Source organism: Galeopterus variegatus, unplaced genomic scaffold, assembly GCF_000696425.1.
Source record: "Galeopterus variegatus unplaced genomic scaffold, G_variegatus-3.0.2 Scaffold1613, whole genome shotgun sequence".
Lineage (NCBI taxonomy): Eukaryota > Metazoa > Chordata > Mammalia > Dermoptera > Cynocephalidae > Galeopterus > Galeopterus variegatus.
Window position 1 is genome coordinate 105,254 of NW_007727724.1, and position 25,676 is coordinate 130,929.

Sequence of the window (25,676 nt, forward strand, 5' to 3'; positions counted from 1 at the left end):
ATAAGTCATAAGAAAGACAAAAACAAAAACCTATGATCAAATAAAACACTTGATTAACCCGAATGAAGGAGACAGTGTAATACAGTAAAAAAGAACACAAGTTTTAGAGTCAGACCTGAACCAGCCCTAGTCCGAGCACTTGCTGGCTGTGTGATGTTGGGTAACCTCAGTAACCTCTCAGAGCCTTGGTTCCCTCACTTGGAAATAGGTAGAAAATACCAACCTGAGAGGTGGTTGTGAGAATAAATGAAGAGTCACCTGCCCCATGACCAGCACTGAGAATAACTATCAAAGCACGAATCCACCATGACTGAAGGAAAAGCTGATCACACTCACCCACCTTTCACAAGGGTCTCAATCCACATTCAAATGTGTTACAATTACTGCACAACACAGAGCCAAGACTGCGGTGACCAACCTGTTGCTTGGCTAGCATCGGGAGGATGATGTCAGCGACCTGCCGAGACAGCCGTTTCCACTTGTCTTCGTTCTCCTTGTGGCACTGCTGCAGGACGAGAATGAACATCTCCAACACCTGCAAGAACATCCACGTGCAATTAGAAAGTCTCCCGGCCAACAGGAACCCTCCCGGTCCTGCGTGTCTGCCTCTCACACAGGTCTGAGCTCAGCTGGAAGACTCTAGGACCCACGCAAAGGGATCCCCAGTGAGGACCAAGGAAAGCAATGCAATCCTCACCCTTCAACCCATGAAACGTGGGGGACAGAAGAAAACCCATATGGAGACACAGCAAATTCCTCTAGGGTACGAACAAGCTGCACACTGTTCAGGATCACTATGACTCGTGATCACTGTGATTGTATGGAAGTTACAAAACCTCACAAACAGAGAAAGCACCAAATGAAAATCAAACTTATATTAACCTTTGGCAAAACTCAGACACAGCCTTGACCAAACTATTCTGCGGATTACTGTTGTATACCTTCATTTCAATTCTGTATTCTTTGCAAAGGTAATCTCCTACTGAATAGCACTTACTTTCAACAGTTCTACATTAGTGACCATTTCTTTTCTTTTCTTTTCTTTCTTTTTTTTTGTCTTTTTGTCTTTTTTACTGACCGGTAACGGGATCGCAACCCTCGGTGTCGCGCCCGTACCGGGGACCGGCAACGGGATCGCAACCCTTGGTGTTGCGCCTGCACCGCGCTCAGCCAGTGAGCGGGAACAGGTATCCACATAGGATCCGAACCCTCGGCGGGAGCGCACTCTCCAGTGCGCCACCGGGCTGGCCCCTTAGTGACCATTTCTAAACAGATATTTATAACCTGGCAAAGGTCTGTAACGGGGCAGCCCACCACCTGTTTTTGTAAATAACACTTTACTGGAACACAGCCATACCATTTGTGCTCATACTGACTATGACTACTTACATGATACAACTAGCAAAGACAAGGAGTTGTGACAGAGACCACATGGCCTGCGCAGCTTAAAATGTTTATTACCCACCTGATCTATAAAATATAACTGCTATAAAGAAAGACACACACAACTTAAGGCCAATCCTTAGATAGCCTGCCTCAACCACCCCATCTCCACAGCTGCCTTCTCTCTTCAAGGAACCTGTGCAGCATTTCCATTACACAAGAACATAATTCCACCCTTTACTGAATCAACCTGCCAGCTGGGCTGACCCTCTCCATTCTCCATAAAGCATGCCGAGGTCTCGCTGGATGCATGTGGCTGATAAGCTCCTCTCTGGGACTCCCACCAGCCCAGGTACGCTTGCCAAGGGCCAGCTGCTTGTTCTCAAACCTCTTCATGGCACTTGTACTTTTTAGTGTAGTTATATAATTTAATTAAGCATTAAGTATTTAATTAAATATTACATAGATTAGTCAAAATATAAATGCACAAAGACAATGTGGTTTCTATGACAAAAGTTTATGGCTTTTATAAACTTTATAAATTTATAAAACTTACAAAGCTTTATAAGATTCAAAGACAAATAGATACAGAGGAGGACTAGGCAACTGTACAACTTAAAAAAAAAAAAAAGAAGTCATTTAAAAAGCTAGATTTCTGTCCCAAAGTGTCTTTAAAACTCTTGCTCCACCTTATGGAAAACAAAACCAGAAATCGGCTCAAGACTCACACAAGCTTCCAAAATTAAATCAAGAAGATATAGAAAACCTGAACAGACCGATAACATTAAAGGAGATTGAAGATGTTATCAGAAAGCTCCCAACAAAGAAAAGCCCGGGACCAGATGGATTCACAGCAGAATTTTACCAAACATTCAAAGAAGAAATGACACCGATTCTATACAAACTATTCCAAAAGATTGAAACAGAAGCAAAGCTTCCAAACACATTCTACGAAGCAAACATCATCCTGATACCAAAACCAGATAAAGATATAACCAAGAAAGAAAACTACAGGCCAATATCCTTGATGAATATAGATGCAAAAATCCTCAATAAAATATTAGCAAACAGAATACAACAACACATATGTAAAATCATTCACCACGACCAAGTGGGATTCATCCCAGGGAAACAAGGTTGGTTCAACATACGCAAATCAATAAATGTGATCCACCATATTAACAAAATCAAACACAAGGACCATATGATCATCTCTATTGACGCCGAAAAAGCATTTGATAAAATCCAACACTCAATCATGACAAAGACCCTTTATAAATTAGGCATAGACGGAAAATATCTCAGCATAATCAAAGCCATATACAATAAACCCACTGCCAATATCATCCTGAATGGGGAAAAACTAAAAGCTTTTCCTTTAAAAACAGGAACCAGACAAGGATGCCCACTCTCACCACTCCTATTCAAAATAGTTTTGGAAGTTTTAGCCAGAGCAATCAGAGAAGAGAAAGAAATAAAGGGCATCCAGATTGGAAAAGATGAAGTCAAACTGTCCCTGTTTGCAGACGATATGATCCTATATATCGAACAGCCCAAATCATCTACAAAAAAACTCTTAGAGGTGATAAAAGAGTTCAGCACAGTAGCAGGATACAAAATCAACACACAAAAATCAGTAGCATTTCTATTCACCAATAGTGAACAAGCAGAAAGAGAAATCAAGAAAGCCTGCCCATTCACAATAGCCACCAAAAAAATAAAATACCTAGGAACTGAACTAACTAAGGATGTGAAAAATCTCTATAACGAGAACTACAAACCACTCCTGAGAGAAATTAGAGAGGATACAAAAAGATGGAAAGACATCCCATGCTCCTGGATTGGAAGAATCAATATAGTGAAAATGACTATACTACCCAAAGTAATATACAAATTCAATGCAATCCCCATCAAAATTCCAATGACATTTCTCTCAGAAATGGAAAGAACTATACAGTCATTTATCTGGACCTTATGGAAAACAAAACCAGAAATCGGCTCAAGAAAAAAGATCTTGACCCTATGTGAAAAGAGTGGTAAGTAAATATACAAATAAAGTCTTTAAATTATTTCAAATTTGAGATTTCTACCCTTTTTTAGAATTCTACCATTTTGAACAACATTGTCAACTAGTTATTTTCAGTCCTCGTTTGGAAAAGGGGCCTCTACTATATTTACTCTCATGAACAATCTCTTGACTGTCAAACAAGGGTCGGCGGCTCCTGTGGCTGTGCCCACTTAAAATCACATACCTACTGTGCCTCCTGTCTCACAGGCATCTCCCCAGGCCTGAGAGGGTCTAAAGCTGGTACAAACAGCTGGACTACCTGGCATCTCCCTCATCTCTACAGGGACAATCAAGTCCCTGAACGTCATTACACTTTCCTCTTACCTGATGGTGCTGGATGAGTCTCAGTAGCATTGACACCACCACTTCCTTCTGGGTTTCAAGCTCTTTTCCTGCATCAGCCTTATTTGCTCCTCTTAACACAAAGAGGTCATGGACTATGGGCTGCAGAGCAGGTATGGCTGTGGGTACAAAAGGGCATCCTAATGAGCATTATGTGAAAATTACATTTGGAAGACACCCACAAAATATTTTCAAGAAGTAAAGAAAACTGCAACCATATTTGGTTTATGTTAAGGGATGAATTAAAGTTATGAACCAGTGTTGTAAAATTCTCATTATACCATTGTGGAAGGGCAAGGCTCTGCTCTGAACACTGGTAGTTTTGTGAATGCTTCTAAAAAATGAAAACTAGAGTTTCTGTAATGTAACACCACTTCTGACAAAAGGGCTCAAATTCAAAACTCAATTTGAAAATAATAAAACTTTCCAAATAATCAAAATCACAACATTCCTACTCTCATGCATAATCTACTTGAGTTACCTAAAAAGACAATAAATACTTTTCCTATAGAATACATTAAGGAATGTATTAGATTACAGGCTGTTTTAAGTAACCTAACTCTCTCTTTAGATAAACGGGTTTTCACAGGTCTTATTTGGTCCAAAACCGGAATCAAAATTAATTGGTCTAACACAACCACATAGAAAAAACTATAAAAGAAATACCTTTCATTGGCACGCGGCACACTGTAACACTCAGTGACATTCACTCACACACACACACACACACACACACACACACACACACACTCTCTCTCTCTCTCTCTCTCTCTCTCTCTGACCCTCAGTGACATGCACATAGGGGCACACTTCCTGACCTTCCTACAGATGACCAAGCTTCCCATTAGAAAGTACAGGGTTTGGCTGCCCAGATTCTCTGTGCAAAGACCAATCAAGTCCAGAAAACTTTAGTTTCCTGTATTTGACGTTTCCATTTTTAACTAAACCCAGTAACCCAAATGTCTATGCATTTGATAAACTGCATTTTATCTGAGGCATGAACATGAGGCCATGGCAAAGACTGAGGTGGTTAGCTAGCCTAAAGAGTGAGAAGGCAGCCAAGCCCTCACTCTCAGCACAGCACAGCTGAGGCTCTCCTGCAGACGTGTTGAGAGGAGAACACTCTGTGTGGCAGTGCCGTTCCCACATGTGGAGTTTGCAAGGGTCTTAGGATGTACCTCTATCAAAGTTCAACAGCCTACAGATTCCTGGCAAAGGAGCAGGAGAGGGGCCAAGAGGCAAATGCTAGAAGATCAGTTTAAGAGTTCAAAGAAAAATTTACAATTCATTCTTAAAACCACACCACCTCATTCCACAGGCTGAAGAGGCTGCTTGCACACCATGATTCTTATTTTAGTTCTGGTAAAAGAATCAGACAAAACAGAAAGCCCTGAATCAAGATCAAATTATATCCTCCAACACCATTGGATAAAAAAATCAAAAGTTGATTTACGGCAAGTTGGATTTTTTAAAATTTGTATTTCATATGGATAAACAGGATCGTTTATATTCAGAATCTATCTGTATCTTATGCCATCCTACTGTTCCTTGAATTTTTTCCCTTAGTTGATTATAAACTCCTGAGAGCAAAGAACATGCCCTCTACTTTTCTTAAACACCTTTAACCAGTACACACATGCACACACAGACACACACACAAAGCCTGCAAAGCACAGAGCCATCGTTTACACAGTTGAAAGTGGGTGTAAGGAGACTAACACTGTCAAGCACATCAAGATACTGAAGACCACAGTGAAAGGGGTGTCCCGTTACCATGTGTCACAGCCTTCCTCCCACTGGCCATGATGCCATCACACAGCTGAATGATTTTAGGGATTCCAATGATCTGTTTTGAATGATAGCGTTCATAAGACAGTAATACCAGGAAGAAAAAGATGTTTGGAATAATTGCCTCTGATTCCCTGGAAACAAAAACATTTACTTAGAAATTTCTTTTTGAAATTAAGATACATAATCAATATGAATACCATAGAAGAACCCATGATTCAGCCTTGAGAGGGAGCGAGTGCACTAAGCTAGAGGAGCCTGGGCCACCTAATGCACTGCCCTCCACATCACTGCGCCTCCCCATCTCCACCCTCGGGGAGGGTTGGCCAGGTGCGAGGGCAGAGTGCGAGCACGCAGAAGGCACCCAGCAGTTATCGCACACCCAGCAGGTACAATCTCCTTAGCTCTCCCTCTGCCTCTTCACTTCTGAAGAAATTGAGACTCAAAGGGGAAAAAGAACTTTGCCCGAAATCACTCAGTAAAGGTGCCGCATGAGTAGAATAAGACACCAAGTCTCTGGACCGGAGGGGTCTCAGAACACTCTCCTTCTGTGCTGTTCCCTTACTATTTATTAAGTTATTTCAGAAACTAAAGAATTTTAATTCTGCATAACTATATATTCTTATAAACCTGTAATAAGCACAGTAAGAAGTGTTAAAAGCTTACCATCTAGCAAGGAAAAGCTGTAGTAAATACAAAGTGCATAATAATTACCTTTACTAAAGACAATATTATCTAAAAAAACCCCTGATTTCTCTAAGATTAAAAAGATTAGCATTCCATCAGGTAAGATTTCATTTAGCAATCTATCATGACTAAATGCCTTGAAATGTGAAATGCAAACTGACAACATATGTAATTACTAGATGCAGAACTACTTCTAAACAAGTCTTGAAATACTTATTAATTTTTAAGAGAACCAAAATGCACAGCATGTTAATCAGATTTCAACTTAAAAAAAAAAAACAGCAAAAATGTCTACAAGTAAATTAAAGTAAATGTTTATTTTAATAACCTAAAATTATATATAAGTACATAACAAGGACAGGAAATCTAAAATAACAACATGCTATTACCTGAACTGGCCCACCTCGATGTATTCAAACTGTTTCAACACAAACCCAATAAACACCTAGAGGCAAGAAAATAAAATTTTCACATCAATTATAGGACTAAAATGTGGAAACCAGGTTTCTTTTCTTCCTGCTTATCTGTGTAAATTTTTAACAACTTTCCTGATGGCAGATAAATTTTTATAAAAGAACTCAAATCTATTCTGAAGTCAAGACAAGATAATTAAAGAACACTTCTAAAAAAACCTTTGGAAACAAGTTTACTAAACACTGAGGTGAAACTTCATTGGAAAAGAAAATAATAAATTCTAGGAGACATCAGGCATTACCCCAAAATCTGGGGGACTTCTCAGTTCAGTTAATGGCAAATGGAGCAAAGACTTCCCGAAAGTGGTTTGGTCATATGATGCCCACACCAGTCCATCTTCTCCCTCCCACCATCCCACGTTCAAAGAAGTCCAGCAAGGTGGGTGCCGACAGGTGAGGGGCTCCCAGCAGCAGAGGGAATGAATAGGTGAGGACCACTGACAGCCACTTGTGTCTCTCCTGATGCAGGCAACCTGAGGGGAAGCTCCCACAGAGAAGCAAGGAACTCACATCCCCAAGTGTTTTCTCGCAGTCCCTGGGCACCAGGCAGACATACCATACAGCAGGTGCTCAATAAATTATCATCTGCATTGAGTTGGCTGGTTTATCTATTCTAGTTTCTATTCTTTTTTGTAAAACTGTTGCTGTACTGAATGCTAAGAACTGGAGGAAAAGAGACCAATTGACAAAAGCCAATCAGAACACATGTGAGGTCAGAGCACCCAAGCAAGAAAGACATGCCACCACCCAGCAAGGGGCAGCCAGGAGCCAGCGTGGCTGGTGGGAGGCAGAGGGAGCTGGGACCCAGAGAAAAGACATGCCCAAGGAGGCCAACATGCACGCAGAGACAGGCATGGCACCGAGACTCCTGAGGCTGTCCTTGCTCAACTTTTAAGTATCAAGTGGATATTTTAGAAAGACAGGAGAAAGCAACAAAAACTATTCCAGTTTTGAGAAAAGGTTCTACATAGAGTGACTAAAGAAGAGATTTGATAAAACAGTCAAGTGTCCCTGACAAATCTATGTTAGAGTAGGGAGATATTTGTTTCCTTAATCTACTAGAGACAGTCCTAAAAGAGACCACCGTCTATAGCCACCACGTGAGAAAACTGGCTTCTACCTACAATGTGCCCTTCTGGCTTCCCTCTGAGTATCCTGGGCTCCTAGCCAGCACCCAGCACGCCTCCTCTAAGCCCTGCTGCAGACCAGAGCTTCTCCCCACACAGCCTCCTTGTGTCAGAGGAAAGGAAATGAAGTTCCCCAGTGAACAGATTCCCCAAAGAGGGAAATGGCCTGTTTAAACTGATCTGATGGCTTTCATGAACTAAAGGAGAGTAAAAATGTCAGGCCCCGCCCCACCACTCTTCCATTAGAAACTGACCCACCCCAAACTGCCTGTGGGGAAATTGGCATCCTGGACGTGTTTCCTCATTTCTCCTAGGGAAAATGACCCTTTAAGGTGAATTACAATGCTCATGGGACCTACAGATAAATTTACGTCGAGGAGGAAATGGAGAATTGTAATATTTCTATCTCAAAAAATTTCCTAACTCACACAAAAGTAGCCCAAGATCACTGCCTAACAACAATAGTCAAATTTGGAAGACCTAAAGGCAATTTTATCTGTAGTGAATCTAACTCGCACAAATCTTCCTTGAAGAGAACTTGCAGTCACACAGAGAGACAAGACTAGACAGAACCTCGAGCCCAGAGCAACTGTGTGAGGGAAGCCCGAGGGGAGCAGAGCGAATACTGTGCAGGTCACAAGGCCCTGACAGAAACTGGACGCAGCTCTCAGGCACTCTCCTTTACATGGCATTCCTTTGTAAAGAAGCAAGCTAGCTTTTTAGATTCCTTGTAACTACAGACCATAATTGATACTATGTTTACAGTAAGTCCCTGGATTTTGTAAAAATGTCCCCCGAAACAATAAATCTTAATTATATTTTATAATTTTAATTCAAACTTATTTTGGAGTTGGGGGGGTAGGTGAGTGGTCAGGAAGAACCTTTGGCAAGTCTATAAAGGCTAATCCTAACAGAGCCCTAACAGAGCATAGCACGGACGTGGGGGAAGGAGAGGGGTGCCAGGCCTTCTGCACCAGCTGCTTGCATGAAACAGGTAAGAGACAGCAACCAACGGGGGAAAAACAAACTTTGCATTTCTCTGAGGTAGATTTCAGTGTCTTTTTAGGGTAATTCTTATTAGATTGGTAATTAATTAATTGGTAATTCTTACTAGATTTCAGTGTCTTCTTAGAGTAACTCTTATTACCTATGTATGGTGAATAAAAGATAAAAGTGACAAACCTGATCTGAATCCAGAAGACAGTAATTAACCCGTAACTGAACCAGCTGTGCCAGCAAATCTAGAACCTGCTTTTGTAACTGCACAGATGTTGTCGTCGTGTACTGTTTTAAAGCCTTTATAACAAGAGGTTCAAATAAACGAATGTGATTATGAATAGCATTCTATAAAAAAGAAGAGAAAGAATCCATAAGCAAATCTTCAACTAAAAGATTCAGGCAACCAATACAGAAAGTCTCAAGATCAATTTTCATTTCTCGCATTAAAGCCACCTGAGTTCACAGGCTATCTCAAGCCGTGGCACCACTTACCTTATCTGCACGGTTCTTTGTGACGCTGGTGAGGTTTGTCTTCAATTGGGTAGACACTTTCTGAAGTACATCAAACCATCTGCAGAATGGGGGAAAAAAGGGAAGCAAAGAACATCCTTAAATAATCCCCCCCGTACTCAGCTATACTCCAGGTCAAACTAATTTCAGTTCACAAATTCAAAGCATGTCAGAGTGAGAAAGAACTGAGAGGTCACTCAAAGTAGCCGTGTCATGCTCTTGAGATAATGAGACTCAATTCAGAGCTGGCAATTGCCCAAAAGCCATCAAGTCTTGTCATCTGTAGAAAAAAGACTGAGCCTTTCTCAGCTACAGGAAACTGATTACTCAGCCCAGTCTTTAGAAAGACTTGAGAGAAAAATGACAATCATTTGTAAGAGTCAGTAATTTAGAAGATACCACTTGACTTTCTAGGGGGAAAAAACAACCTTAAAATATTTACATCAATTATATCTTTTTCTTTTTAAGAAATATACAAAATCAAAAGACAATAACACACATGAATGTGCACACACACTGCTGCTTATTTATTTATAACCCACATCATTACAAAAAGTATTTGAATAGACTTAAACCTGAAACTTGGAGATGTAGTAAATATATCACCAACAGAAAGCCTGGAACATAGGTATTTTCCTTGATTCCTGACTCTAGTATTTTAATTGTAGCTATCTGCTCACTACATTTGTAAATGGAAAAACAAGGAATTCCATTATTGTTAGTATACAGAGTAGCAACTTAAGTATCTGTTAATAATTATAGTAATTTAATAAACACCAGGCATCAAAAACACAAACATAAATTTAAGTGAAAAGAGACTTTTAGCCATAAGTTTACAAAACGCAAAGTGATGTATCCAAGATTCTTCTTCCCCCTTTGAACACCTCTGAACACTACATTGCTGTGCCACGCTGAAGCTGTTCTTTCACCTAAGTTACACACCTGAAAGGTGCCACCCACACATTACTGACACAGTTTGGAAAGTGGTGCTGGCTGCTTTGTGGGAAAGCCACTCAGGCTCGCTCTTCCTCCACCCCAGCCCTAGGCGATGGTACAGCCCCTAACTCTCCTCACTTGCTGGACCACACACTCCCTTGAAGGCAGGGGCTATGCCTTCATAATCTTTGTATCAACTATATCTCCTAGAGTTCTCTGAATATAAGCTATTGGAAGACAATGGCTAACTTATTTTTATTTTTTCATTCTTTTGCAAAGTGTTTCCTGCTTGCTCTTTTGTGTTTCACGACGGTTACCCCGAGGTGTCGTGCTCCTGCTCCGCCTGCACCATGTTCCGCAGGCTGGCATCTGCTAAGGCCTGGGTGAAGTGGGTGTACGGAGCCATGAAGCAGTAGTGATACAAGCCTGGCCTCACGCTGGACGAGCCAAGGCGTTGTGCTCGTCCTTGAGACTTGCTGGGGTTGGAAGATAAGCCATCAAACTGGGAGGCCAAGTTTGTTCCAAAGAGAGTCTTCAACAACTAAAGTGAAAAAATTGAAACCATCAATATTTGACTTAATGTGGCATAAGCAACACTTTAAGAATCTCCCACATAAATACCAAATCCATCTATAAATAACTGGATATGTTAGGAAAAATTCAGAAGGTGAAATTTCTGTTATGAATTGCTATTAATATGTTGTGAGACTACTGCTATGAAATGCTACTTATACCTTAAATGAGAGTTTCAGGATTCCCTGTGATCCTAAATGAGACTAGTGTTCTTAACAAAAACCAGGGCATGAAGACAATGGTTAAGCAGTGAGGGTCCAGCAAAGCTTCTGTGTCTTCCACCTGCCACAGTGACAAACTTTGCCCTCCTGGGGCTCCCCTCTTGGCCCAGTCATGGAGTGAGCAAAAGAGTGACAGCTGGACCACCCAACCCTTCCGGCTGATCACACCACCAGCACCAGCTCCTGAAGAAGGAGCACCCTGTTGCCATGAGAAAAACAGGAAACAATGTTTTTCTTACCTGTTGTACACAAACCGTTGCCATCATTGGCTCTCGACTAAAGCAAGATTTCAGGTATCCTAGGATCTCTTCAACACACTGCAGAAGAACAAAAAGATGTCAAGTGACTCTCAAATGACCCATTATTGCTGTGAATCCTAGACAGAAATCAAAGACACGAGACAGCTTCCATTTAAATTGTGTAAACATCAGAGGAAAATCAGAGAAAGGTTTTCAATTTATCATCTTGAACAGAGTCAGTAAAAAGTTTTGAAATCTAAGATATATTAAAACCATTCTTTCATGTATTTATATAACTATTCACTCATTCAATTAATAAATAGTTACCAAGTATCTACTGTCTACTATGCAGTCCAGTTTTCAGGGCAGAAATTCAAAAGAGTGCAAAGGAGTCCAAAGCCCTGCACTTGTGGAGCCCTGGAATATGTTCAAGTGAACACACACTTCATAGCATTAAAGCATGACTTACTACAAACTGGTCCTAAAGGTACCTTACAGCGATCTGCAGAAAGGACCAAAACGACCATCTTAATGTTACTATTCTCACAAAGCTATTTTTTACCATCATCAAAAATGAGGTTTAAGGCATCCAATGTGCTTTTGAAGAATCAAAAAGGAAGAAGATGCTAACTCTAAGAACAATGCCAATCCAGGTCCTCAGAACCAACAGCATGCTGCCCCACTGCCTAACTATGAGCCTCTATTTCTATTAACTGCTAAAAACCAACACCAATTACATGGAAAATGCCTCTTTTTTCATTTGTTAGATAAAATTTCCTGCACTGAAAAGCAATAGACTTTTGTTGGCTTCAAATACTCAAGGGACAGTAAAAGTTTGAGAAAAATTCTGATTTACTCAAATTAGATTCTAAATGTTCAAGGCTGTACTTTTCTGGATTGAATTTGTTACATTTCACTCTCTGTTTTTACTAGCGCATAGCAGATGTCTAATAAATGCTAATGGAAAGAATTACTAGAGCCTTTTGAATCACAACTTGTCTAGCAAAGGACCACTTCTCCTAGCAAACATGTTTAGAATGTGTGGTGTGCACCAGAAACTGCACTAGACACTGAAAAGAGGTGAGAAAGCATGCAGTTTCAGGCCTTCTGAGAGCTCCTAGAGTAACATGGCCTTGTTATAAACAATTATGTCCCATATAATATCAGAGGACTTCCACTTCTGGCCAAAATGGGGCAGGGAGACCAGATACCTTCCTGCCTGAAACAAACAAAACAAAACATAAAACACAAACAAAATATACAAAACCACAGCTCTCAAGACACTGGACATCAGGCAGGGAAGGACAGTAATCCCCAAGAGACAAGGAACAAACAGGGTGAGCCCACGAATGCCCAGCTCACTATTCTGAGAGTTTCCAGGCTACGGCACAAGAACGAGGGACCGCGGCAGAGCCCAGGGGACCCCTGAGTTGAGGAAGAGCTGGGCGTCCAAGGAGACCAAGACAGCTATAGTTCATAGGACAGAGTACCAGAGAAGAGAGAGCAACCCAGAAGGAACCATGGAGATCTGTGGAGGGTCCCCCTCAGTAATCGACAGAGAAATGATCACAGCATATGTGTGACGAAACCACTCAAGGATGGGGAAAGAATCACCAGAGAGGATTAGAGGAAACAGTGCTCAGTGCCGACACAGGGCTGGGAGCAGCCATTGTTCTCACCACCCAGACTGGAAAACCCATACCTTCTGAGGCACTGGGTGGAGTACTTAGGAAGGTCCTGCCTTAGAGAGGGGAATAACTAGCCCTAGACTAAGCACTGCTCCAACCCATTTACAAATCATAAAAGCAAGACCTGAAAGAATAAACTGTTTCCATTTAACTTAAGAGAATCCCAGAACAAAGCTCAAGAAGATTTATGGGAATACACAAATACCTAGCACCCAACAAAGTAAAATTCACAATACTGGGTAACCAATCAAAGTTAGTAGGCATGCGAAGAGAGAGGAAAACACAATCCACATGAGGACTATAATCAATCCATCAAAAAACATCCTAGAACTAACAAGATTTTAGAATTGGCAGAGAAGGACATTAAAATGGTTATCACAACTATACTCAAAAAGTTAAGTAGAGACATGAGAGAGAAAAAAGATCAAATCAAACTTCTAGAGATAAAACTACAATGTCACTGATGAAAAATACACTGAATGAGATTAACAGCAGATTAGAAATAGCAGAGAAAAGACTGCAAAACTTGAAGACACAGCAATAGAAACTATACAAAACGAAAACCAGAGAGCAAACAAGGAAAAAACTGAAAGCAGCATCAGTAAGCTATGGGACAATCTTAAGCAAACAAATATGTAGGTATCTTTAAGAGAGGCAAAAGGGGAGGCAGGTGGCACAGAAGAAAATCTGAAAACATAATGGCCCCAAATTTTCCAAACTTTAAGAAAATTATAAAGCCATAGATCCAAGAAGCTCAACAAACCCAAACACAAGAAACACAAGATGTAAGGAAAATTACATCAGGACACATCATAATCACATAATTCAAAATCAGAATAAAGTCTTAACAGAGTCAGAGAAAACATAATATAGAGCAATAAGAAATTACAGGGAAAAATGTGCACGATATAATGCAAAAAAAACCCCCAACACATAATCAGTTATGTATAAAAGTCAATATAGAGTATACAAGGTCTAGAAGAGAAGAAAAATAAAGCAATTATTTGTCAAGGACGTGAAATTATAATTACTTTTTCATTCCCAGTGTTGGCATTTAAATAAACAATGAAAACTCTATATTTTTATTCTAACAATCTCTCTTTGCCTTTATATCCTATAACCAGTTTAGCTCACAGCAATCTGAAGAAATCCTGTCCCTCTGAGGGACAATAGCTGAGTATCAACGCAGGAGAACACTGCACAGCCGTGAAAAATGATTGCACCAAACTGAGAGATGGAGAAAAACATAAGGAACAACAAGAAACACAAAATGATGTGTATTACTATTAAAACTAGGTAAACTAATGTGCGTGTCGAGAAAAAGGTCTAGAGAGAGAAAAACAAACGAACTTCCTTAGATAGAATGTCTCTCACTTGAAGACACACACGTTTGAAAGGGGGGCTATCACTCACTCACTCTGAAATGCATTAGAAAATAAGACGCACGGGCAGATGGATAGGCAGGTATATACCCAATAAAGCAAATCTAGCAAACTGTTAACAACTGTGCAGTCTGGATTGTGGGCCTATGATATGGGTGTTTACCACAAAATTCTTTTAACTTTCCTATGTGTTTGAGCATTTTCATTATAAAACTGGGGGGAATGGGGAGATTACTGGACTCTGAACCAAAGGACATGAGTTTCAATCCCAGTTCTGCTACTCCTTAAGGTACAGAAAGAGCAAATCACACACCCTTGCTGAGTCTGTTTTCGCCCCCTTCCACTAGAAAAGACCAAATAAGACAACAAAGGACACTTATGAACCCACCAGCTTTCTAGAATAAACTGAGTCTAAGCTAATATATGGTAACAAACGGAAAACAGGATACAAATAGGACCGCTCCAGCCCCTCCAAACTTCACGGCTAAGACACAAATCAGACCTAGGTGCTGTGACATAATCATATGGGGTCAGGGAGGGTCCTCCCAAGCTGCTGCTGCTTTCTGGACATACCTGGAGAACTAGGCTGCATCCCCAGGTTCCCAGGTGCATTCAACACACAGCAAGTGTGCCAGTAACAGCTCAATGAGAGGAAATGAGACACAAACCTTCCCGATGTCCTGCAGTGTTGCCAGTTCTAGAATCTGAGAGAGAACATCCAAGGCAGAGCGCAGAAACCCACCAAACTTTTCAGTGCTGTTCTGAAGATCCAAGGTGACCTTGGGAAGGTGGAAGGGGAGAACAGAGTTACTGACACCGCCACATTCTGGCTATCTACAACAAAGACACAAACGTCGTCTGCTGTGGTGGAACGCTTCTGCCATGTGGCCCTACGCACTCACCATTCGGGATATTTCTGTCTGTTTTTAGCACTGGGAAAATACCATAGAAAGGAAATTACTCTTCCAGATAGCTATTAAAAAAACTTAACTTTCAAAGGCTCCTTCCAAGTATACTGACACTACTAAAAGTAATTCCTTTCATCATAATGAGAAAAAAACTGTTAAATGTTCATCAGAACCAGAACCTGACATGCGGTATATCAAAAATTGTAAGATACTAAGCCCCATTCCATATACATTAGGATCCCTGGGAGAAATCATTATCAAGTTCAGATACAGTCATTCAGTCTGGCTACAACAAAATATTTTATCAGTTTTAAGAAGTATTAAATTAAGCTTCTAAAGGATTCAGCTTCATTAAATTATACAGCAATTCCCCTGTTTTACCCATTCCTCAGAGTATGGGTCAGGATCAAAGACATAATGCATAAAAACAAGGGTGAGGGGGGATGGACTATGAAAACAAATACTTGTGAAAACGTGACAATAGATAGAAGAGAATTTGCTCAGTAAACAAAATCTAACCACCCATGATGAAAGAGAAATTCTCAGGGCAAAGGCAGAGGAAGCAGGCAAAAGACACACACAGAAAATGGAAATGTGAGTGGATCTAAACACCAAGACTGAGCTGGAGCCAACCTGCACGTGCTGCCAACAGGCCAGGGAAAGGAAGGAAAAGCCCAGGAGTGAGACCACTGAGGGCCCAAAGGATGGGGTGGTGTGATGATGTCATGTGGGGATCTAGAGCCCAGGGAGAAAGCGGTAAAGTGGTTCCCCCCAATAGGCACAGCGATCCTTCCTCTCCCAGACTACAGGGAAGGGCATGGGGGAGAGGAGGCATGGAATTCTGGAAAGAGCAGTACACCCTGGGAGGGCTGGCTGGTTACCTCAGTTGGTTAGAACTCAGCGTTACAACACCAAGGTCAAGAGTTCGGATCCCCATACAGGCCAGCCGCCAAGAAAAATAAATAAAATAAGAACAGGTCATGAGGTGGGAATTAAGATGAAAGGGATAGCCTCAGGGAGTTGAGAAGAGCTCAAGAAGTTCTGCGGTCTTGAAAACCAAGAAAGCACAGAAGAGAGAAGGGACCATAGAGGAGCACGAAGGGCTGCGCCAAAAAAAAAAAAAAACAGGCAGCAGTGATGCCAAGCAGCTCCGCACAGGGAACAGAGGACAGGAGAGGTTAGGACAGAGACCTGACAGACGTGCCCGCTGCTCCGGACACACACGGACTCACAAGTCTGCGCAGTGGGAGTGAACGAGGCAGGACGAAGGAGCAGAGGAAGCAGGAATCCAACACACCAGGGAGGCCAAAATTAAAGTGGAACACCTCAGAGTCCAGGGTGCTCAGGAAGGAAAATGATAAACACCGAGCAACATACTGGGGGCACAGAAAAGGGTCCCAGAATTAAAGATGACATGAGTTGAAAACGAGGGAAAAAACACCCTCTGGATGGCATTCTAAATGTACATTCCTCTAATTCGGGGCTTGATGTGAAGAACAGGCAGCTGAACAGAGGCTCTGAATCTTTTGTAAAATGTTGAATATTTTTATCTTATGAAATTATGAATATCCTTCAGAAAAGACATCACATAAGGTTTATAAAGGGTTTTCAAAAACTGATATATCTGTTATTAACAAAAAAAGATGAATACCTCAGGACACATTTATGAAGAAATGTGTATGAACTGTGTGAAATAATTTTTAAAGTTCTCTTAAAAATCCTTTAAATTTCACATGCTCCTACGTCCTCACTACATCACTGAGCTAAGCCTGAGCTGTGGGTACAACTACACGCTGAGTCCCACGAGTCCTTCTAGAGCATCTCTAAACATGGGGTGGTCTTGGGAAGTCTAGACACAACACCCATAAGCCATAAAAGAGAGAATTTTTCTAACAGGAAAATCCAAAATATTTGTATGATAGAAACTACCATAAACAAAGCTAAAGGACAAACTTGAAAAAACTAATTATAATTCATATGCCAAAGTGCTAACTTATTTATATGTATGTATACATATGAATATACATCCTACAAATCATAAGAAAGACATCAACAAACCGTCAGAAATATGTATTTGTAATGAAAGAAGTGGAGGCCCATACCTTGTAGTTAGCGTGAGTAGCTTTCAGGACATCATGCAATTTGAGGTATGAAGGAAGATGATAGAAACTCCCCAGAGATGAGGATTTACTTGTTGTAACAGGCCCTGAGGTATCAGACTGTCTAGAGGCTTTGGAAATGCACACACAAAAAATAAACTTTTAGACAAAAGTAAAAACTTGCCACGTTTAAAAGAGATTACTGGTAATAATGATGTTTAAAAGTATTCTAGTAGAAAAAAAATTCAAATCTCTCCTCTCACTTTTTGATTAATTAGAAGGAATGAGAAATCACATAATAAACTTCAGTAGAAGCTGAATACTAAAAAAGTAACATAAAATGATACAAAGGACAGCATGACGCCATTGCTCCGCCTGTTCATTTGCTCTGGAAGGCATCAATTCGAGAGTCAGAGAAGAGCTAATTCAATGGCCAGCAACCCATCCTGGAATCTCTTGGAGCCCCAGGGGCCTCAGGGGCTCAGGTGCTGACCCCAACAACGTGCTTCACGGGCCCATGAAGCAATCAAACAGAGATGATGTGAGCATGTTTTGGAAATTGTAAAGGGCATGAACATTATCATTAAACTGGTACTAAATATTAAAAAAAATACACACACACACACACACGCACGCACGCACACACACACACACACACACACACATCCTACTCCAGTTTTAAGGACTTTTGATGTGGAGTCCTTAGTTTATTTAATTCATCAGAAAGATGATTAGTCACATACTGATAATTTTGCATTTGTGAAGTCTAAAGCTTTTGAACAGGTGAATCTCCCTGCTATGCTACAGTCAATCCTTAGAAAAGGGCATCTTTTAAAAAAGGATACAAAATCTCACTTATAGATAAGAGATGGAGATCTACTGTGCAACATGGTGACTACAGTTGACAGCAGTGTATGGTATACTTGAAAATCGCTGAGACAATTTTAACTGGTCTCACACAGAAAAATAAATAATTGAGATAATACATATGTTAATTAGCCATTCCACAATGTATACATAGCTCAAAACATCATGTTGCATATCATAAGCATATAAAATTTTTACTTGTCGATTAAAAATAAATAAATAAATAGCTAGCCTCAATATAAATGCTGTACAAGCAAGGTGAACAGGAGGACCACGGTGGGCCCCCAGGAACCAAGAGACAACCTAGAATGGGTGTGGGGGAAGGGTGGGCACAGGTGGGACAGGAGAAGCAGCGGTCAGTTCCTACTTTGCCCACCAAGAGCAGCATGGACCAGGACTCAGGAAACTGCAGTCACACCTAAATTCTGGCCCCTTCTGTCCTGACCTTTTCCTGGGTAAAGAAGTCCTTCCAAACTTTGTGAATTTTTTAGGCTCCTCCAACTCAGACTTTACCCCCACTTCATCTCTCACTTAGCTGTCACAAATGTAAACACTCCATGTCCTACTTCGGAATTCTTCACCTACCAGCATCAGCTCCTTCACCCCACTACATCTACTCCTGGCCACTGTACCACCTCCCCTGCTGAACACCAGGAGTCCTCACTGTCTCTCCGTTGCTGTGAGGAGAGCAGAAGGGAGGACGTGAGAAGAGCGTGGTTCTTGGCTGCAGTGACTGCTTACAGATGCGTAAGACTGAAAGGTGGTCTGTACACACTTAGAAATTAGTTTTTAATATCTCAAACCACACTCAGGGAAACTTTCTCTGACTTTACTACCATGTATTTTATTTCCATAAAATACTAAGTTACCACTTAAATCCTACATTCCTACACGCCAGGTGGAGCCCTCCCGGCGCTGCTTCCTACCTGCACTGGCCTCGCTGCCTTTCTTGGGACTCAACGGTACTGATGCTTGTTCTCCTGGTTCTTTCTCCTTTCCCTTTCGTCGGATGGGACTTAGAGAAGGGGGATTTGTTAGAGAAGGCAAGGCTGCCTAAAACAGAAAACAAAAACATGTGATGGAAATATAACCAATACAGAAACTGAAAACTATAGTATATGGTTTTACCACTTATTGCAATTAATTTTGTTTGTTGAACCCCTACTTATAGAGCTCAGACACTGTACATATATTACCTATCACCCACACAACAACCATACGTGGAGCATGGTAAGTGGGTTGGAGATGGAAGGGGCTCTCAGGGAACTGGGTAAGGCCTAAGGCTGCTGGAATCCCCAGGCCTATCCTCTCTGGTAGCAAGCAACCAAGGCATTCCCAGTGAGCCATGACATGAAAAAGGGTACATAGGAAAGTTAGGGTAACCCTAACCCTAACTCCTTTTTTCAAATGAGGAAAGAAGCTCGGGGATGAAGTGACTTATTCAAGGTCACAGCTATACACAGCAGAGTTACAAGTCAACAAACCCAGATGTATCCATGAAGCCCACACTCCTTCCAATACACACCACAGGAGAGTACAGAATATTCAGGATCCCAGCTCTAGTAGGCAGCATGGCATGGGGCAGAGTAAAGATGAGATGACAGAGATGTAGATTTCCCCCTAATCTTACAAAAGTGCCTGCTATGGTCTCAAAGTCTGTGGCCCCAAAATTCATACGTTGAAACCTAATCACCAAGGTGACAGTATTAGAAAGTGGGGCTGTTGGGAGGTGACTAGGTCATGAGGGTGGAGCGTCATGATGGGATTAGTGCCCCCATAAAAGAGGCTGCAGAGAGCCCCCTCACCCGTTGTCACATGAGACACAGCAAGGACACAGCCTTCTATAAGAAAGTGGGCCCTCACCAGAGACCAATATGCCAGCACCTTGACCTTGGACTTCCAGCCTCCAGAACTGTGAAAAGTAAATGTCTGCTGTTTATAAGTCACCCAGGCTTTGGTATTTTGTTACTGCATGCAGCACAAACTAAGACAGTCGCCTTGTACCTCTACTCCTTGTGTGTAAATTGGGTACAATGGGGTAAAGGGCTGCAGACAGGAGAATGGACTAGAAGGCAGCAGGGAAGGACTGCAGGGAGCAGAGGTGAGAGGCTGTTGCACCTGAAACACCTGCTCGACAGAAGGAGCCAGTCACAAAGCCCACCAATTGTCTGTCCATCAGCAGGAAGTGTCCAAAGAGACAGAACGCAGGTTAGTGGTTGCCTGGAGCTGAAGGCATGGGAGGTTTTGGGTGTGATGTCAAAAGGGTACAGGGTTCCTTTCTGAGTTCTAAAATTGACTTTGGTGATGGCTGCACAACTCTGTGGACACATTAAAAATATGGGTGAATTGTATGGTATGTGAATTATCTCAATAATGCTGCTTCCAAAAAGAAAAGAGAAAAAAGACTACTAGTGCAGTAGCCTAAATGAAATACATCAGTCTGGAGCAGAATAGTGGCAGAATGTGTGTATGTGAAAGTACGTGTACATATGTGAATGTGCATGTGTGTACGTATATGAATGTGTACATGTAGGTGTATATGTTCATGTTGGCATATGTGTACGTGCACATGTATATGTATATATATTTTTGAAAGGTACTTAGTAGGGAAAACAAAGGACTTGGTGAGCAAAAATGAAGAGCTGGGATGATTCCCATCTCTAGCTTGATAAAATATGAAGTGGAGGACATGGCACAGAAGGGAGGATGACGGGAAGTTCAGTTTTAGACGACAGTGATTGACATATGTATGAATCAGCCAAAGAGAAGCATCATGTGGCAGCTGCTCACACCAGGTTGCAGCTCCAAAGACAGGCCTGAGGTCCGTGATGTTTAGGGACTGAAGACATTAGAGCAGCCCTGACTCGCTTGAGCTGCCCTGCCCAATACTGGAGCCACTAGCCACAGGTGGCTATTTACATTTAAATTTAATGAAAATTAAATAAATTAGAAGTTCCGCTGCTCAGTCACACCAGCCCTGCTTCAAGGGCTCAACAGCCACATGTGGCTACTGTCCTTGCTGGTGCAGATACGGAATATTTCCATTGCTGCAGAAAGCTCTACTGGACAGCACTGGCCCAGAGAGTGTACAGAGAGAATACGACCCAGGGCCTAGAAACCCTTCTGGGGGAAGGAGGGGCAAGAAAGATTAAACCAGGAGAGTGACTGGGGAGCAGCAAGGGGGTCGGAGGAAACACAGAGGCCACACAGAAGCCAGCTGGAGAGAGTGTTCCAGATGGGAGGGCTAAGGGAGGGTGCGCAGAGGGGGCAAGAAGACCAGAGAAGTGCCCACAAGAATGAAAGACACGGCCCTGGCAGGGAGCACTGCTATGGAGTGTGGTGAAAATCAGACCAGCAGAGGTTACAGAACAGATGGCAGAAGTAGTGGACAGAGTCCAGGCCATGCAGGGCCAAAGAAGCCTTGGAAGAAGGTTGCTCTCAGAGCAGGGGAAGATCTAGGGGCTAAGGCTGGGAGGCTGACTCTTCAGGAAAGTTTGTAATGATGAGGAGACTGAATGGCAGCTAAAGGGGAACATGAAATTAGAGGGGAGTTTTTTTTAAAAGATGGAAGACAGGAAGAGAGGAAATAAGCAGACACAATTATAAGTGAACTGAACCATCTTAAATTCATTGTACAAATAGTTTAACATTTGTTTTGAAGCTGGTTTTATTGAACTGTGCTTCACAAAATAGTAAAACATTTCAGAAGAGAGCAAATGATGTACTTAAGCCAGAAATTTCAATTCGGAGCTTTCCTGGCAAATGCTGAAAGCCTAAAAATAAAGCAAAGTGCTTTCCAAGTAGAGCAACAAGTAATTGATAACACCAAAAGGGCTACAAAATAGATGACATTTTGAAGCTAAATTTAATGTCACAATATGAGCAACTTTGTTCATTTAAAGCAAAAGAGAATAAGGAAGGACAGATTATTAAACATGGGTACTTTTGGAAGCCCACAGAACCATCGGGACCGTTAAAACAGCTGCCCTGAGTAAGAAGTTACCTTTATCGCTGGCCCAGGAGCCACATCGTCCAAGACATGGGCGCAGATGTTAATCACCTTCAGCAGGTGGGAGAAGAGCTGCTCCACCATGGGCACCAGCGTCCGCTCACCCAGGGCTGGCCAGACCTCCTCTTGTTTGGTAGCTGCAGGGTTGGCTTCTTCTTCTGAGGTCCATGGACTTCTCAGAGATTTGGGGGCACTGGCTGTGATATGGGCACATACATTACCTCCTCACCTCCACAGTGTGGGAAAAAGAAATGGCCTGCAGAATGTAAGTCATTCGGACCCATCCATGTTGAGAGTCTGCTGGAGGTCTGTATCTCATGCTCAACTGATACCTCAAATTCAACAAGAAATTGACATTTCCTCCCCAAATCAGTGTTTCCAATTTCATGAACGTCACCACCATACACCCTCCCAGGATGTGAAGTCATCCTAGGCCCCTTCTTGATCCTCACAACTGAAGTTCAGCTGGTGATCAAGGCCCGGTGATTCTGTCTCCTTCATTCTCTTTCAATCAGTCTCTTCCCTACAATCCCAAAGTCACTGTCCTGGTTCAGACTCTATCTCCTGCCTTACCTTAGACATTAACCTCCTGAGTATCTCTACCTCCTCCAGCCCATAATCAAGTCAGCTGACTTGACCTTGCTAAAATACTAATCTGCTAGTGCCTTTCATGAAACTCTACAGTGGCTTCCCATAGCAAACAGAACAAATCCAGATTCCTTAATGAACACTGGAAATCCCTCCCCCAATCAATATCAATGGCCCCCACCTTCCTCGCTGACCATATGCTCTATTTTGTCCCCATCCTCACATGACATCCAAAATTACTTACAGTTCCCCAAATGTCACCTAATTTTTCATGTCTGACGTGCCTTTCCCTGCCAGCCCATAAATCTTCCCGAAGGAGAGTGATCACTGCACTTTGGGCAGACGACGCTGTACTTCTGCTTTCATGTATCCCCCACTAACCTACCACCAACTTGAGAACAAAGCTCATACAGTTCACCTTCTTATAGCCCTGGTGCCTGCAACAGCACCTGGCACATGACACCCATTAAAATGAAATTCAAATGAATTTACGCATAGCTAACTGAGGGGCTAGACAGGGAATAGGCTACTTTAAAATGCTCAGCATAGAATATCTGCCAACAGTACACACTGATGCATGCAGGTAATGTCTGAAATCTGGACCAAAGGAACAAGCTATTGCTAGCAAAGGCCTTGTAGTATTTTTCCTTCATATGCTGGCCACTCCCACCCCTCATAACAAAATCAAAGGCTAAAGTCCTAGAGTCCCTGTTTCAACTCAGTACCAGTACCTGCAAGCAAGTTTCCAGCCAAAATCAGAGCATCTTGATGGGCTGAGAGATCCAATGGGAACCAAGCTGATGAGAGTAGGGTAAGAATCACTGTGGCCATCCCGACAGTACAGCTCTTTCTAGATTCATCTGAGGCACTCAGCGGGGGAGCTCTGGAAGCAGACATTTGCAGGGTCAAATTTACTTTCTCTTAAGAACCCAAGAGGAAGGCATATCACAATACATTTTATACCAGCTCAGAAAATGATTCTATTATTGTTAACCAATTCGCATCTTTCCTGTACATCACAGCTCCATAAAAACTATCTGAGAAATGAAATCAGTAGTAGATCTGATTATAAGTATTGGAATTGTATGTTTATTTTCATGAATTTTTAGCTTTCCTTAACTCTTGATTTAGCACATTTCACTCCGACACCAAAGTCGCTCAGAAGTCAAGTCTAGTGCTGGGCCCATGACTGAGGTTGCTTAGTCAGGGTCACTGGACAGGAGGAAAGCAATAGTTCTAGACCAGAGAGCGCATTCCACTTCAAGCACACGCTAGTCAGCCATACACTGACACGCAAGAAATCTGCAGATCTACTTCCACATGTGATGTGAGTCACCAAAATTTTCTCTGTAATCAGTATACATAATGAAAGTTTACTCCGTAAAGCCGTATATGTTGAGAAATTATTTCCCAGATGCTAGCAGGGTCATCTACTGGAGGAAAATCATTTTTAAATGAAAACTGCTAATATAAGTTCAATAGTTCCTAAATTACACCTTTGCAGGTCATCATAATTTTGTATGCCCAGGTCACATTTGATTTCAAGCAAAAAAATGTTTCTAAATTTTTAATACACGTGAATAATTTTGGAAAGAATCAAGTAAATTAGAAAAGTCTTTTGCCAGTATATGAAAATTCCCTTAAATGAGCCTGCAGATCACACCCTCAAATTCCCAAAAAACCTTAAGAGCATTTGGCATTCATTAGAACTACAACTAATTCAGTATTTCCCAACAGTAGTCAGTAGTTTTCGCACAACTAATAGGGCAGAAATGAATATTCCATCAGGTATTTTTCTAAAAAGCCAAATTGATAAAAGACATAAGAAGAAAGGGATTCTAATAACTATGTCTGTATCATGTAGTTGCAGACAACTATACAATGAGGAAAATACATACCCACAGTGCCAACCTAAACTCCAGATGCAAACTGGGAAGGCAGTCGAAAGAAGACACAAAGCTTCACAGCATCCAAACTGTAGAAGAGAGGAATAATACAATCACACCCACACACCATAAAGCCTTTATTAAGGTAAACCTCCTTTTACTCTTCATGAAAAGTACAAACAATGAAAAGAAAATTGAGATCTGTGAATAGAAACCACACATCTGTCCTACCATAGTACAAATTTATACTTCACAAGATACAGCTGGACAAGTGAACTACCTGTTTAACGAGAAGGCTGATTATATCTCAGTGAAGAGAGGCCAGCAGCTGTGCGGCTACCCCTGCCTCCAACTGTAATCATCCTGGGCCCCCGCTCGCCCTGCAATATTCTTCTTGCCCCCTCCCTGGTTTGCCCCATGAGTCCTACGGAGCAAGCTGATTCCTGTCAATCTCCCTGACCAGACTGCAAGAACCAGGGCAGGGATCCTGTTTGCTTGATTGTCCTAAGCCTAGAACAGTGTCTGACACATGTACCCACAATAAAAATAAAGTTTATGATATCTTGGGCAAATCAAATAAAGACCATACTACTGATAGTCCAAACAATATTTAGATTTGAAAGGCAATTATTTACTTAACAAGGCTTCACCTACTCTTAATTGTCTGAGTTTTCTACAATATTCAAGTATTCTTTTGTCACATAAAGTAAATGAAAATGTTTAACCTGGTAATCAGCAAATTAATACTACTTTTGTATAATGTTCTTTTTTCTGATTATAAAAGTTACACTTCTTCATTTTAGTAAATATGGAAATATGTGAAAAATATAAAGAAAGAAACAAAAATCATCCATAATCCTAAAATTCATTTACTGCCATTTTCTGCCAGTCATTTTTCTGAGT

General features: G+C 41.6%; 1 protein-coding gene across 3 annotated transcripts in view; it reads right to left on the reverse strand.

The window, feature by feature from the left end:
- The window catches only part of HTT (huntingtin), a 118,699-nt gene that overhangs the window by 56,040 nt on the left and 36,983 nt on the right, over positions 1-25,676 (reverse strand). For all 3 annotated transcript variants that reach the window (XM_008577971.1, XM_008577972.1, XM_008577973.1), the window contains 14 exons: positions 24,786-24,862; positions 23,619-23,770; positions 22,294-22,496; positions 19,217-19,343; positions 17,427-17,554; positions 15,085-15,195; positions 11,347-11,424; positions 10,631-10,854; positions 9,360-9,438; positions 9,051-9,212; positions 6,658-6,713; positions 5,567-5,715; positions 3,776-3,912; positions 419-535 (listed from right to left, as the gene is read on the reverse strand). In XM_008577971.1, the coding sequence (XP_008576193.1) occupies positions 419-535; positions 3,776-3,912; positions 5,567-5,715; positions 6,658-6,713; positions 9,051-9,212; positions 9,360-9,438; positions 10,631-10,854; positions 11,347-11,424; positions 15,085-15,195; positions 17,427-17,554; positions 19,217-19,343; positions 22,294-22,496; positions 23,619-23,770; positions 24,786-24,862 (1,800 nt within the window). The remainder of the gene's footprint in view (positions 1-418; positions 536-3,775; positions 3,913-5,566; positions 5,716-6,657; positions 6,714-9,050; positions 9,213-9,359; positions 9,439-10,630; positions 10,855-11,346; positions 11,425-15,084; positions 15,196-17,426; positions 17,555-19,216; positions 19,344-22,293; positions 22,497-23,618; positions 23,771-24,785; positions 24,863-25,676) is intronic.